At 52.0% G+C, this 12500-nt stretch overlaps 2 protein-coding genes across 3 annotated transcripts in view; one reads left to right on the plus strand and one right to left on the minus strand.

Annotated features, from left to right (window-relative positions):
* Window positions 1-7172, minus strand: part of LOC134062071 (PR domain zinc finger protein 4-like) — a gene marked incomplete at its 3' end in the record, with an annotated part of 13897 nt that extends 6725 nt beyond the window's left edge. The window contains 5 exon segments of the mRNA XM_062517942.1: window positions 2628-2902; window positions 2993-3266; window positions 5676-5888; window positions 6320-6600; window positions 7047-7172. Coding sequence (XP_062373926.1) covers window positions 2628-2902; window positions 2993-3266; window positions 5676-5888; window positions 6320-6431 — 874 coding nt within the window.
* A 567-nt stretch (window positions 7173-7739) lies between these two features.
* On the plus strand, window positions 7740-9404 carry LOC134062366 (achaete-scute homolog 5-like). Of its 2 annotated transcripts, none has more exons than XM_062518355.1 (2): window positions 7740-7837; window positions 8061-9404. In XM_062518355.1, the coding sequence occupies exon 2, from the start codon at window positions 8063-8065 to the stop codon at window positions 8507-8509; it is 447 nt and encodes a 148-aa protein (XP_062374339.1). In that variant the 5' UTR covers window positions 7740-7837; window positions 8061-8062; the 3' UTR covers window positions 8510-9404. The 2 variants fall into 2 exon arrangements, with proteins under 2 accessions (XP_062374339.1, XP_062374338.1); XM_062518354.1 differs by having other exon boundaries at window positions 7782-7922.
* Window positions 9405-12500: the final 3096 nt, after the last annotated feature.

The following is a 12500-nucleotide window of genomic DNA, read 5'->3' on the forward strand; positions in this document are numbered from 1 at the left end:
CGTACACCCTGCACACACACACACACACACACACACACACACACACACACACACGGTCACACAGCGTACACCCTGCACACACACACACACACACACACACACCGTCACACAGCGTACACCCTGCACACACACACACACACACATGGTCACACGGTCACACAGCGTACACCCTGCACACACACACACACACACACACACACACCGTCACACAGCGTACACCCTGCACACACACACACACACACACACACGGTCACACAGCGTACACCCTGCACACACACACACACACACACACACACCGTCACACAGCGTACACCCTGCACACACACACACACACACACACACACCGTCACACAGCGTACACCCTGCACACACACACACACACACATGGTCACACGGTCACACAGCGTACACCCTGCACACACACACACACACACACACACACACCGTCACACAGCGTACACCCTGCACACACACACACACACACACACACGGTCACACAGCGTACACCCTGCACACACACACACACACACACACACACACGGTCACACACACGGTCACACACACGGTCACACACACGGTCACACAGCGTACACCCTGCACACACACACACACACACGAACACATACACACGGTCACACAGCGTACACCCTGCACACACACACACACACACACGGTCACACAGCGTACACCCTGCACACACACACACACACACACACACACACACACGGGTCACACAGCGTACACCCTGCACACACACACACACGCGGTCACACACACGGTCACACAGCGTACACCCTGCACACACACACACACACACACACACACACGGTCACACAGCGTACACCCTGCACACACACACACACACACACACACACGGTCACACAGCGTACACCCTGCACACACACACACACACACACACACACACACACGGTCACACAGCGTACACCCTGCACACACACACACACACACACACACACACACACGCGGTCACACAGCGTACACCCTGCACACACACACACACACACACACACACACGGTCACACAGCGTACACCCTGCACACACACACACACACACACACACACACGGTCACACAGCGTACACCCTGCACACACACACACACACACACACACACACGGTCACACAGCGTACACCCTGCACACACACACACACACGGTCACACAGTGTACACCCTGCACACACACACACACACACACACGGTCACACAGCGTACACCCTGCACACACACACACACACGGTCACACAGCGTACACCCTGCACACACACACACACGCGGTCACACAGCGTACACCCTGCACACACACACACACACACACACACACACACACGGTCACACACACGGTCACACATACGGTCACACAGCGTACACCCTGCACAAACACACACACACACACACACACACACACACACGCGGTCACACAGCGTACACCCTGCACACACACACACACACACACGGTCACACAGTGTACACCCTGCACACACACACACACGCGGTCACACAGCGTACACCCTGCACACACACACACACACACACACACACACGGTCACACAGCGTACACCCTGCACACACACACACACACGGTCACACACCGTCACACAGCGTACACCCTGCACACACACACACACACACACACGGTCACACAGCGTACACCCTGCACACACACACACACACACACACGGTCACACAGCGTACACCCTGCACACACACACACACACACACACACGGTCACACAGCGTACACCCTGCACACACACACACACACGGTCACACACCGTCACACAGCGTACACCCTGCACACACACACACACACACACACACACACACACACACACGGTCACACAGCGTACACCCTGCACACACACACACACACGGTCACACACCGTCACACAGCGTACACCCTGCACACACACACACACACACACACACACACACGGTCACACAGCGTACACCCTGCACACACACACACACACACACACACACACACGGTCACACAGCGTACACCCTGCACACACACACACACACACACACACGGTCACACAGCGTACACCCTGCACACACACACACACACAGTCACACACCGTCACACAGCGTACACCCTGCACACACACACACACACACGCGGTCACACAGCGTACACCCTGCACACACACCCTTGCCTTGCCATGTTTGTTCATTTGTTTGTGTGTGTTGTTGTTGTTGTTGTTGATGTACTCACAGATGTTGTAGGCGGTGGCCATGTTTGTGTGTTTGTTTGTGTGTTGTTGTTGTTGTTGTTGTTGTTGTTGTTGTTGATGTACTCACAGATGTTGTATGCGGTGGCCATGTTTGTTTGTGTGTTTGTTTGTGTGTTGTTGATGTTGATGTACTCACAGATGTTGTAGGCGGTGGCCATGTTTGTGTGTTTGTTTGTGTGTTGTTGTTGTTGTTGTTGTTGTTGTTGTTGTTGATGTACTCACAGATGTTGTATGCGGTGGCCATGTTTGTTTGTGTGTTTGTTTGTGTGTTGTTGATGTTGATGTACTCACAGATGTTGTAGGCGGTGGCCATGTTTGTGTGTTTGTTTGTGTGTTGTTGTTGCTGTTGTTGTTGTTGTTGTTGATGCACTCACAGATGTTGTAGGCGGTGGCCATGTTCTCCTTGTTGGAGGTGGAGTCGTGGAGCTGCAGTGTGTTGACGAGCACGAGGCTGTCGGGTCCGAGGGTGACCTCAGGGGTCACCTGCTCCAGCCCCATGCCCAGCGCCGACCCCCCCGCCAGCACCACGCTGACCACGCCCCCCCCGCCAAGCTCCGCCCCCCCACCCCCCCCGCGGGCCCCCCCCATATGCTCCTGCTCCAGCACTGCAGAGGGCAGCTCCAGCGGCAGCACCCCCCCCACCCCCCCGCTGCCATCCACGCCACGCCCGCCCTCCCCCCCCACCACCACCACCCCCTCCATGCCCCCCCCCTCCATGCCCCCCATGCCCCCCCCCTGCCCAGGGCTGCTGCCGCGGGACTCCATGGTGCCCAGGCCTCCGTCCAGGGACACCTGCACCTCGTGCTCCCCCGGCCCCCCCACCTGCCGAGCGTCCGCCTCCAGCCCCCCCACCCCCACCAGCCCCAGCGGCTCCAGGCCCCCCCCCGCGCCCCCCCCGTACGGGTCCAGGCCCGACGGCCCGCTGCTCCCCACCGACAGCGCCGCATCCAGGCCCAGGCTGCTCGGGTGGATGTACTGCGGCGGGGGACGGTCCGCCAGGTAGGACAGGATACCTGCAGACACAGGTGAGACAGGACAGGATACAGGTGAGACAGGACAGGACACAGGTGAGAGAGGACACAGGTAAAACAGGACACAGGTGAGACAGGACACAGGTGAGACAGGAAAGGATACAGGTGAGACAGGACAGGACACAGGTGAGACAGGACAAGATACAGGTGAGACAGGATACAGGTGAGACAGGACACAGGTGAGACAGGAAAGGATACAGGTGAGACAGGACAGGACACAGGTGAGACAGGACACAGGTGAGACAGGACACAGGTGAGACAGGACAGGATACAGGTGAGACAGGACACAGGTGAGATAGGACACAGGTGAGACAGGACACAGGTGAGAGAGGACACAGGTGAGAGAGGACACAGGTGAGGCAGGACAGGACACAGGTGAGAGAGGACAGGACACAGGTGAGAGAGGACACAGGTGAGACAGGACACAGGTGAGAGAGGACACAGGTGAGATAGGACACAGGTGAGATAGGACACAGGTGAGAGAGGACAGGACACAGGTGAGACAGGACAGGACACAGGTGAGACAGGACACAGGTGAGACAGGACACAGGTGAGATAGGACACAGGTGAGAGAGGACACAGGTGAGACAGGACAGGACACAGGTGAGACAGGACAGGATACAGGTGAGACAGGACACAGGTGAGACAGGACAGGATACAGGTGAGACAGGACAGGACACAGGTGAGAGAGGACAGGACACAGGTGAGATAGGACACAGGTGAGACAGGACACAGGTGAGACAGGACAGGATACAGGTGAGACAGGACAGGACACAGGTGAGACAGGACACAGGTAGGCCTGTCGCGATATTCAATAAATCAATAAATCGCACGATAAAAAAAATGAGCTCGATAACTTTTCCGGCCGCGATAATTTCCATTTTCATGCTTGATTGTTTTTCTTCTCTCTCTCTCTCTCACTCTCTCTCTCTCTCTCTCTACGAAAGAGAGGATAACCACGGTGCTTCCTTTAGCGCAGCCTAACGAGGAGTGAACCCTCATGTCAGTCAGTTGTCAGACATGTATCTTTCAATAACATGACGGACAACTTTACTTTCTTACATTCATTTGATTAACAGGCTAGACGAGGCTTTGGCGATTGGCCTAAGCACACTGAAGAGGCTTTCTGTCGTAGCTTGACAGGTATGGGGGTAAAAATAGTGATAATGCAGTTCAGAAAATCATGCTTATAAGCTAAGTTTTTTCATCATTTGATAAAGACACACTCCGCAAAGTCTGCACTCCGCTGAGAGCTCAAGAATCAGCCAAAACAGCCGGCAGCTCCGGTTAAAATGTCGTAAGCTAATTGTCAGCTGTGGTGAAATGTGTTCGTAATCAACGTTATATGTCATAAACGTAGCATACCTATGAAAAGGCTTTGCAGTAGGATTATCCGATGACCAACTTATTGCTTCAATTTGTGTTTTATGTGACGTGCAGATGCTGGGTTCATGCCGTTTTGCGCAAGTTTCAAATGTTTAGCTGACTGCGTAGGCCTAATTGATCAGCTATGATGACATTTAGTTCCGTGCATAAGGCTTAGCAACTGTCACTCTACACGCCCCCTGTTGCATGTCACGTTTTAATTTGCTGGCCCTTAAACAGAGTCTTAGTAGAAACTGAGAGTCCATTGTATTTATTGTTTTTGGTTGTTTTGTTCATTTATTGTGGATATTTAAAAATGTCTTCCCATTCCAGTTCCTTATTCTTTAGAAATACAAGTTATTGATCTTTGAAAAGGTGTACCTGCATTATTATGCCATTATCATTATATTAGATAAAAATGGTCTCAGAACGGCAATATTATCGTTTATCGCAATAATTTCTGGGACAATTTATCGTCCAGCAAAATTTGTTATCGTGACAGGCCTAGACACAGGTGAGACAGGACACAGGTGAGATCCCTGTCCCTGCGTTAACACACCTGTCTGTGTGTTGGTGTACCTTGGCTGTGTGTGTGTGTGTGTGTGTGTGTGTGTGTGTGTCGTTGCATTAACACACCTGGCTGTGTGTGTGTGTGTGTGTGTGTGTGTGTGTGTGTACCTGGCAGGATGTGGCGGAAGTAGCTGCTCTCCAGGTGTGGGTAGGGGGGCGGGGGCAGGTGTGTGTGTGTGTGTGTGTGTGTGTGTGTGTGTGTGTGTGTACCTGGCAGGATGTGGCGGAAGTAGCTGCTCTCCAGGTGTGGGTAGGGGGGTGGGGGCAGGTGTGTGTGTGTGTGTGTGTGTGTGTGTGTGTGTGTGTGTGTGTGTGTGTGTGTGTACCTGGCAGGATGTGGCGGAAGTAGCTGCTCTCCAGGTGTGGGTAGGGGGGCGGGGGCAGGTGTGTGTGTGTGTGTGTGTGTGTGTGTGTGTGTGTGTGTGTGTGTGTGTGTGTGTGTGTGTGTGTGTGTACCTGGCAGGATGTGGCGGAAGTAGCTGCTCTCCAGGTGGGGGTAGGGGGGTGGGGGCAGGGGGTAGTTGCGCTCGGGCAGCCCGCACATCACCCCCCGCTCCGCTAGTGACATCACTCCCCGCTCCGCTAGCGGCGCCATGGGCAACATTAGCGACAGCGCCGACGGCAACGGGCCCAGAGACGACGCCAAGCTGGGGATCACCGGCATGCCTGCTGAACACACACACACACACACACACACACACAGTCAGGATAGCACACACACACACACACACAGTAAGGATAGCACACACACACAGTCAGGATAGCACACACACATGAGCTAGGGATGGCCACCGGCATGCATGCTGAGGACACACACACACACACACACACACACACACACATGAGCTAGGGATGGCCACCGGCATGCATGCTGAGGAGACACACACACACACACACACACAAACACAGTAAGGATAGCACACACACACGAGCTGGGGATGGCCACCGGCATGCCTGCTAAGGACACACACACAGAGTCAGGATAGCACACACACACACACACACACACACACACACACACACACACACACACACACACACACACACACACAGGTCTCCTGAAACACTTGTACGCCATCACACACAGGCGCGCGACTGACCTGACGTGATGGAGCTGTGCGTGGGGGAGGCGGGAAGGCCGAGGTGGCTCGTGCTCACGGAGGGCACGCTCAGCTGGTCCATGCCCACGGGACTCAGGTTCATCTCGTTCATCCTGCAACCGGACGGGACGGGACGGCACGTCAGGCGCGGCTCACTCGTAACCTCGCGCAGCACACGCGAGCTAACGTTAGCTCATGCGAGTACGGCTGCCTCTACATACCTGCTTCAGTTCTTATTTCCCACTACCGCTGCTGTGGACAACACGGCATTTCTCTTCGAGCTGAGGGAAGAAGACGTTTGGTCACCAAAGACCAGAGAACTCACCTGCTAGCCAGCTTCTATTAGCATACTAGCGCCAGCATCTATTGTTGACTGCAAGCTAACTTCTATCCAAAGCTAACTTGCAGTTAGCGATCTTAGTCGGCTAACAATTTGCTTTCTCTGGATAAAACACGTTGCTATGGTGATGCTTTACATAGTTCTGCGACTTCCAGATCACATTAAAGCGCGGCATTGAGAATATTGTGCACAGCAGCACAGCCACCCCTTCACTCGGCTACCTACACATCAACATAAACAAAGCTGAACCAGCAACATGGAAGCTAACTCGAAGTATGCAACTAGCGTTAGCAAACTCACACAAAACTCCTGAATTCTATAGCACTACAAGCTCAAGCCTAAACTACATAAAGAGTTTGCCCTCCAGTTGTAATGACAAAGCCAAACCTTGTGTGGTTTAGACAAACCGGTCTGCGTCTCCGGAGCAATAAAGTGAAAAAGCCAACACTGACTGGCAGCTTTTTCTCTTGGGGTCCATGACTGCTTGACAGGGCTCGCCTGAGCATGCGCAAACCTGCACCAAACAGCACTTTTGGTGTGGGGCAGAACCATACAGTCAACCTCTTTAGGATAGGCTACTGTACCTAGCCTGCTGAGACACTTTCTGCGCACACAAAATCAAACAAAAACTAGATAGGCCGACTGAAAATAAGTGAACATTCCACATGCCATGTCCATAAACTTGTAGACTAGGCTACTCAAAATACCCATAAATAGTTTATATTTTACACAATTAGCTCATAATTAAATAGGCCTACATGTGTCGTTCAAATTTGCCATGATCAAAGAATGCATTGGACACATCACAACTTCGGCTGGCTGCAAGTAGCCTAATAGTAGGCTAATACTAATACTAATACTAGCCTAATAATAGTAATAGTAGGCTAATAGGCTATTTAAGGCTCGGTCTCAACTGTAGCCTAGTCAAGTCTACCCAACTCACTCAAGAGGAGAAAGTCGAAAACGGAATGAGGGTTACCGGGACAGGTGAGGGATTCTCCTCCCTCCCGCGGACTAGATCACACCCCTCACGCGAGCACTCTCCCCTTTTTAACGGACATCGCGGGACAGACAGAGAAACTGCAGAGTAGCCCGGGAGACGCTCGTGCCCAGCCGTCAGCGGCAGGTGTGAGGCTCGCGTGAAGGTTCTTGATGCCAGAGGCGCGAATGGTCCAAAGGTGAGCAGCTGAAGTCCGAACTAACTCCGACTCCTGTTCGGGATGTTGCTATTGGAGACGGAGATGATGGTCTTTGGCTATTATGGTGTGTTTAGATGTTGGTTAGCTATGTTGTATGGAAATGTAGGCTTTTTGTTTTTTTCCCTCGGCCTAGTCACGTCTGTTCATAATTGGGCTATTTATTAAAGTCTGGCTGTTTCTAATTCTCTGATTTGATTTCCAGTCATGGCGTTTTCACGGGACATCCTGGAACGGCTGTCTAATTACTCCCGGACCGGGAGTCTCGTGGACCCGCAGACCCACACGTTCATAGACGCGCTCGGGCTACAATTCCACCTCGAACCGACTTACCTGGAGCCGGTGTGCGCGCGCCTCTCCTACCTGCCCCTGAGCGCGCACATCAGCCTGTACGACTACTCCCTCGAACCCGCGTTCATCCGCAAGCGCAACGAGCGCGAGAGGCAGCGCGTGCGTTGCGTTAACGAGGGATATGCGCGCCTCCGTCAGCATCTTCCGTACGAGCTCGAGGACAAGAGACTCAGCAAGGTGGAGACGCTGCGCGCGGCGATCGGTTACATCAAACACCTGCAGGAGGTTCTGAGCGCGGGGCTACCGTGTGGCTCCGTTTCCTCCCCAGAAGTGACCGCGTGGAGCCGCGACGGAACGTCCTAAATGTGCCCCGCGCGGGGACAGATTGGAATAAGACAGCACTGTAAAAGTATCGCCTGTTTCTTGGTACAGGTGCAGCATCTCGATTCTCAGACAAATGTGTAGCCTAAATGTTCAGTCCTAACTTGTGTTCTACACGGTCAGGTTATATGCTGTTAAAGTGCAGTCCTATTGTGTTCTACAGGGTCAGCCTCTCTATCTCTCTCTCTCACACATACACACACACACACACACACACACACACACACACACGTTTGTGGTAATTTGCTAAACACTTTTGTCCAAAATTAATTGCAAATTTTCAAAGCGTGATGTAGGCTATTTATATGATTGTGTGTGTGATGTATATTGTGTGTGACGTGATAGTGTGTGTGATGTAGCCTATATGAGTGTGACGTGAGTATATTGTGTGTGTGATAGGCCTATATATGATTGTGTGTGTGAAGTGATTGTGTGTGTGATGTATATGATTGTGTGTGTGATGTATGATTGTGTGTGTGATGTATATGATTGTGTGCTGATTTGATAGCAGGACTAGTAGTAACGTCTGCTTTTCCATCCTGGTAACAGTACTGATTGATGCAGTAATTAGTAAAATAAGACAATAATTAGTCATTACAGTATAGAATAAGACAGCAAAGGTCTAGGCTTTATATATTATATATAAATAAGACAATAAAGGTCTATATATAGTAGGCTAGTACATTCCCAGGTCTGCTCTGCAGGCTATGGCTTGAATGTTATTTCTCATGTTTTGGACAAAAGTGTCTAAAAGTGTTAAAGGGATAAAAGTGTCAAAGGTGCTAAATGACTCAAGGTCAACTGTGTGTGTGCTGTATAGATGACTCAAGGTCAACTGTGTGTGTGCTGTATAAATAAACTTGACTTTGAATATGAACTTGATGTCTGGTGCATGAGGTTGTGGGTTGGAGCATAACCGCCCTGTGCAGAAGTATCTTCTCCTCTCTTCTCTCCTCTCCTCCTCTACTCTACTCTACTCTCCTCTCCTCTATTCTCTTCTCTCCTCCTCTCCCTTCTCCTCTATTATCTCCTTTCCTCCCCTCTCCTCCCCTCCTCTCCTCTCCTCTCCTCTCCTCTACTCTCCTCCTCTCCTCTCCTCTCCTCCCCTCCTCTCTTCTCCTCTCCTCTCCTCTTCTCTCCTCCTCTCCTCTCTCCTCTCCTCTCCTCCTCTCTTCTCCTCTCCTCTCCTCTCCTCCTCTCCTCTTCTCTCTTCTCCTCTCCTCCTCTCCTCTCCTCTCCTCTCTCCTCTTCTCTCCACCTCTCCTCTCCTCTCCTCCTCTCTCCACCTCTCCTCTCCTCTCTCCTGTCCTCTTCTTGAGTGAGTGTGTTAGGGTGCATCTGTGTACTCAGTTGCATTAGTCTGAAGTGAACTCTGGCAGTATGTATGTGTGTGTGTGTGTGTGTGTGCATGTGTGTGTGTGTGTGTGTGTGTGTGTGTGTGCGCGCACGTGCACGCGTGTGTGTGTGTGTGTGTGTGTGTGTGTGTGCGTGAACTCTGCTCTCTGTGACCCACAGCTGCTCTGAGACGGAGGAAGGTTACCAGCATCCCCCAGTTCTGTGTCTCTGAGGCTTCCTGTATGCACCCCCTCACACACACACACACACACACACACACACACACACAGAGCACCCCTACTGCCACCACTGTGGTTACCGGTTTGTAATTGAGGTGTCCGCCTGCCTGCATAGAACTAGCACGCATTCCCTCATGCAGAACTCACCGATAGACCTAATGCACACACACACACACACACACACACACACACACACACGTATATACACTCAAAATAAAATGCACTCACACACACATACACAGACACACACGCATGCACACATGCACACACACACACACACACACACAAACATATACTGTATATACACAGAAATTACACACACACCAACACATTAACACACACTCACACACACAAATGTGACTCACCAAACAAAAACACCACACGGCACCAGGGGCAGTTAGAGAACATCAACAGCAGCATAGGGCACACACACACACACACACACACACACACACACACACACACACACACACACACACACGGTATTGGGGGCTTGATGGTTCAGTGCAGTTTGCTGAGATGAAAGTGCCATCAGCGCAGAGAGATGCCAATCAGCCCAGAAATACCTCAGAAGCACAACTAGAACCTGTCCTGTGTGTGTGTGTGTGTGTGTGTGTGTGTGTGTGTGTGTTTGTGTGCCTCAGAATCACAACTAGAACTGCCCTGTGTGTGTGTGTGTGTGTGTGTGTGCCTCAGAAGCACAACTAGAACCAGCCCTGTGTGTGTGTGTGTGTGTGTGTGTGTGTGTGGAGGATACATCTGAAGACTGTTGTTGATCTTTATTTGCTGTATTGCAGTGACCATACGTGTGTGTGTGTGTGTGTGTTGGTGTGTTTGTCTGTATTGCAGTGACCATACGTGTGTGTGTGTGTGTGTGTGTTGGTGTGTTTGTCTGTATTGCAGTGACCATACGTGTGTGTGTGTGTCAGTGTTGTAGTCAAGTCACTATGCCTCGAGTCCGAGTCCAGGTTCGTGTCTCCAGTGTCCGAGTCCGAGTCAAGTCCAAGTCATTAAAAGCAAATTTCGAGTCGAGTCCAAGTCGAGTCCACTACTCATCCGAGTCAAGTCCAAGTCGAGTCAATATTGATTCAAGTCGAGTACTTTTTGGTCAAGTCGAGTCCAAGTTCCGCGCTAAAGTAAGCATAGCCTATAAGGTTTTAAACTAAAAACTAAAAAAGTCCTAATGGCGGCATCTATGAACTTTCATACAGGGGCGTCTGCAGGAATGAATGGTAAGCAAACTGTAAACACAAAACTCATGGGCAAAGTCGAGTCTTCGCCTCAATTTTCGAGTGTGACTGTTTTGAATGTACGAGTCCGAGTCCAAGTCCGAGTCATTCAGTGCTCGAGTCCAAGTCAAGTCACGAGTCTCTAAATTTGGCTAATGACTCGGACTCAAATCCGAGTCCTGGACTCGAGTACTACAACACTGGTGTGTGTGTGTGTATTGCAGTGACCATACGTGTGTGTGTGTGTGTGTGTGTGTGTGTATTGGTGTGTTTGTCTGTATTGCAGTGACCATACGTGTGTGTGTGTATTGGTGTGTGTGTGTGTGTATTGCAGTGACCATACGGTCCACACACAATGTCCAGAGCAGCCGTCAAGCAACAGGGCGAGGGTGTGATGTCATCAGCGGGCGCCCCCCAATGAGATCTGGCCTGTGATTGGCTGCGGCCATCTTTTATAGACGCCCCCTTCTCACGCCATCCCCAATAACACCCTCTTAGCCAATCAGCATGGAGCAGGGTTCATTCAATTGGGAAACCATCTTCCTATCAAGCACAAGGATAAATGCAGAACAGTGCAACTGTGTAACTGGGTTCTTCTGGGTTCTTCTGGTTCTGTCCAGTCGTAAGAGGGGGTTCCTCTGGTTCTGTCCAGTCGTAAGAGGGGGTTCCTCTGGTTCTGTCCAGTCGTAAGAGGGGTTCCTCTGGTTCTGTCCAGTCGTAAGAGGGGTTCCTCTGGTTCTGTCCAGTCGTAAGAGGGGTTCCTCTGGTTCTGTCCAGTCGTAAGAGGGGTTCCTCTGGTTCTGTCCAGTCGTAAGAGGGGTTCCTGTTCTCTTGTTCGCTTCCTAAGCACCAGTGCCCACCACTTGCCCTGGCTCTGCCCCCACCAGCGGTCGATGCCCTTCTGCTCCCTTGACCATCACAACAGATGTCTTCTCCAGTGCCCCCCCACTCTTCTGCCCCCCCCCCACTCCTCTGACCACTCCCCCCACTCCTCTGACCCCCCCCCCACTCTTCTGCCCCCCCCCCACTCCTCTGACCCCCCCCCCCACTCTTCTGACCCCCCCCCCCCACTCTTCTGACCCCCCCCACTCTTCTGACCCCCCCCCCACTCTTCTGACCCCCCCCCCCCCCCACTCTTCTGACCACTCCCCCGCCCCCACTCCTCTGACT

The sequence above is a fragment of the Sardina pilchardus genome, chromosome 17 (genome assembly GCF_963854185.1).
Source record: "Sardina pilchardus chromosome 17, fSarPil1.1, whole genome shotgun sequence".
NCBI classification, from domain to species: domain Eukaryota; kingdom Metazoa; phylum Chordata; class Actinopteri; order Clupeiformes; family Clupeidae; genus Sardina; species Sardina pilchardus.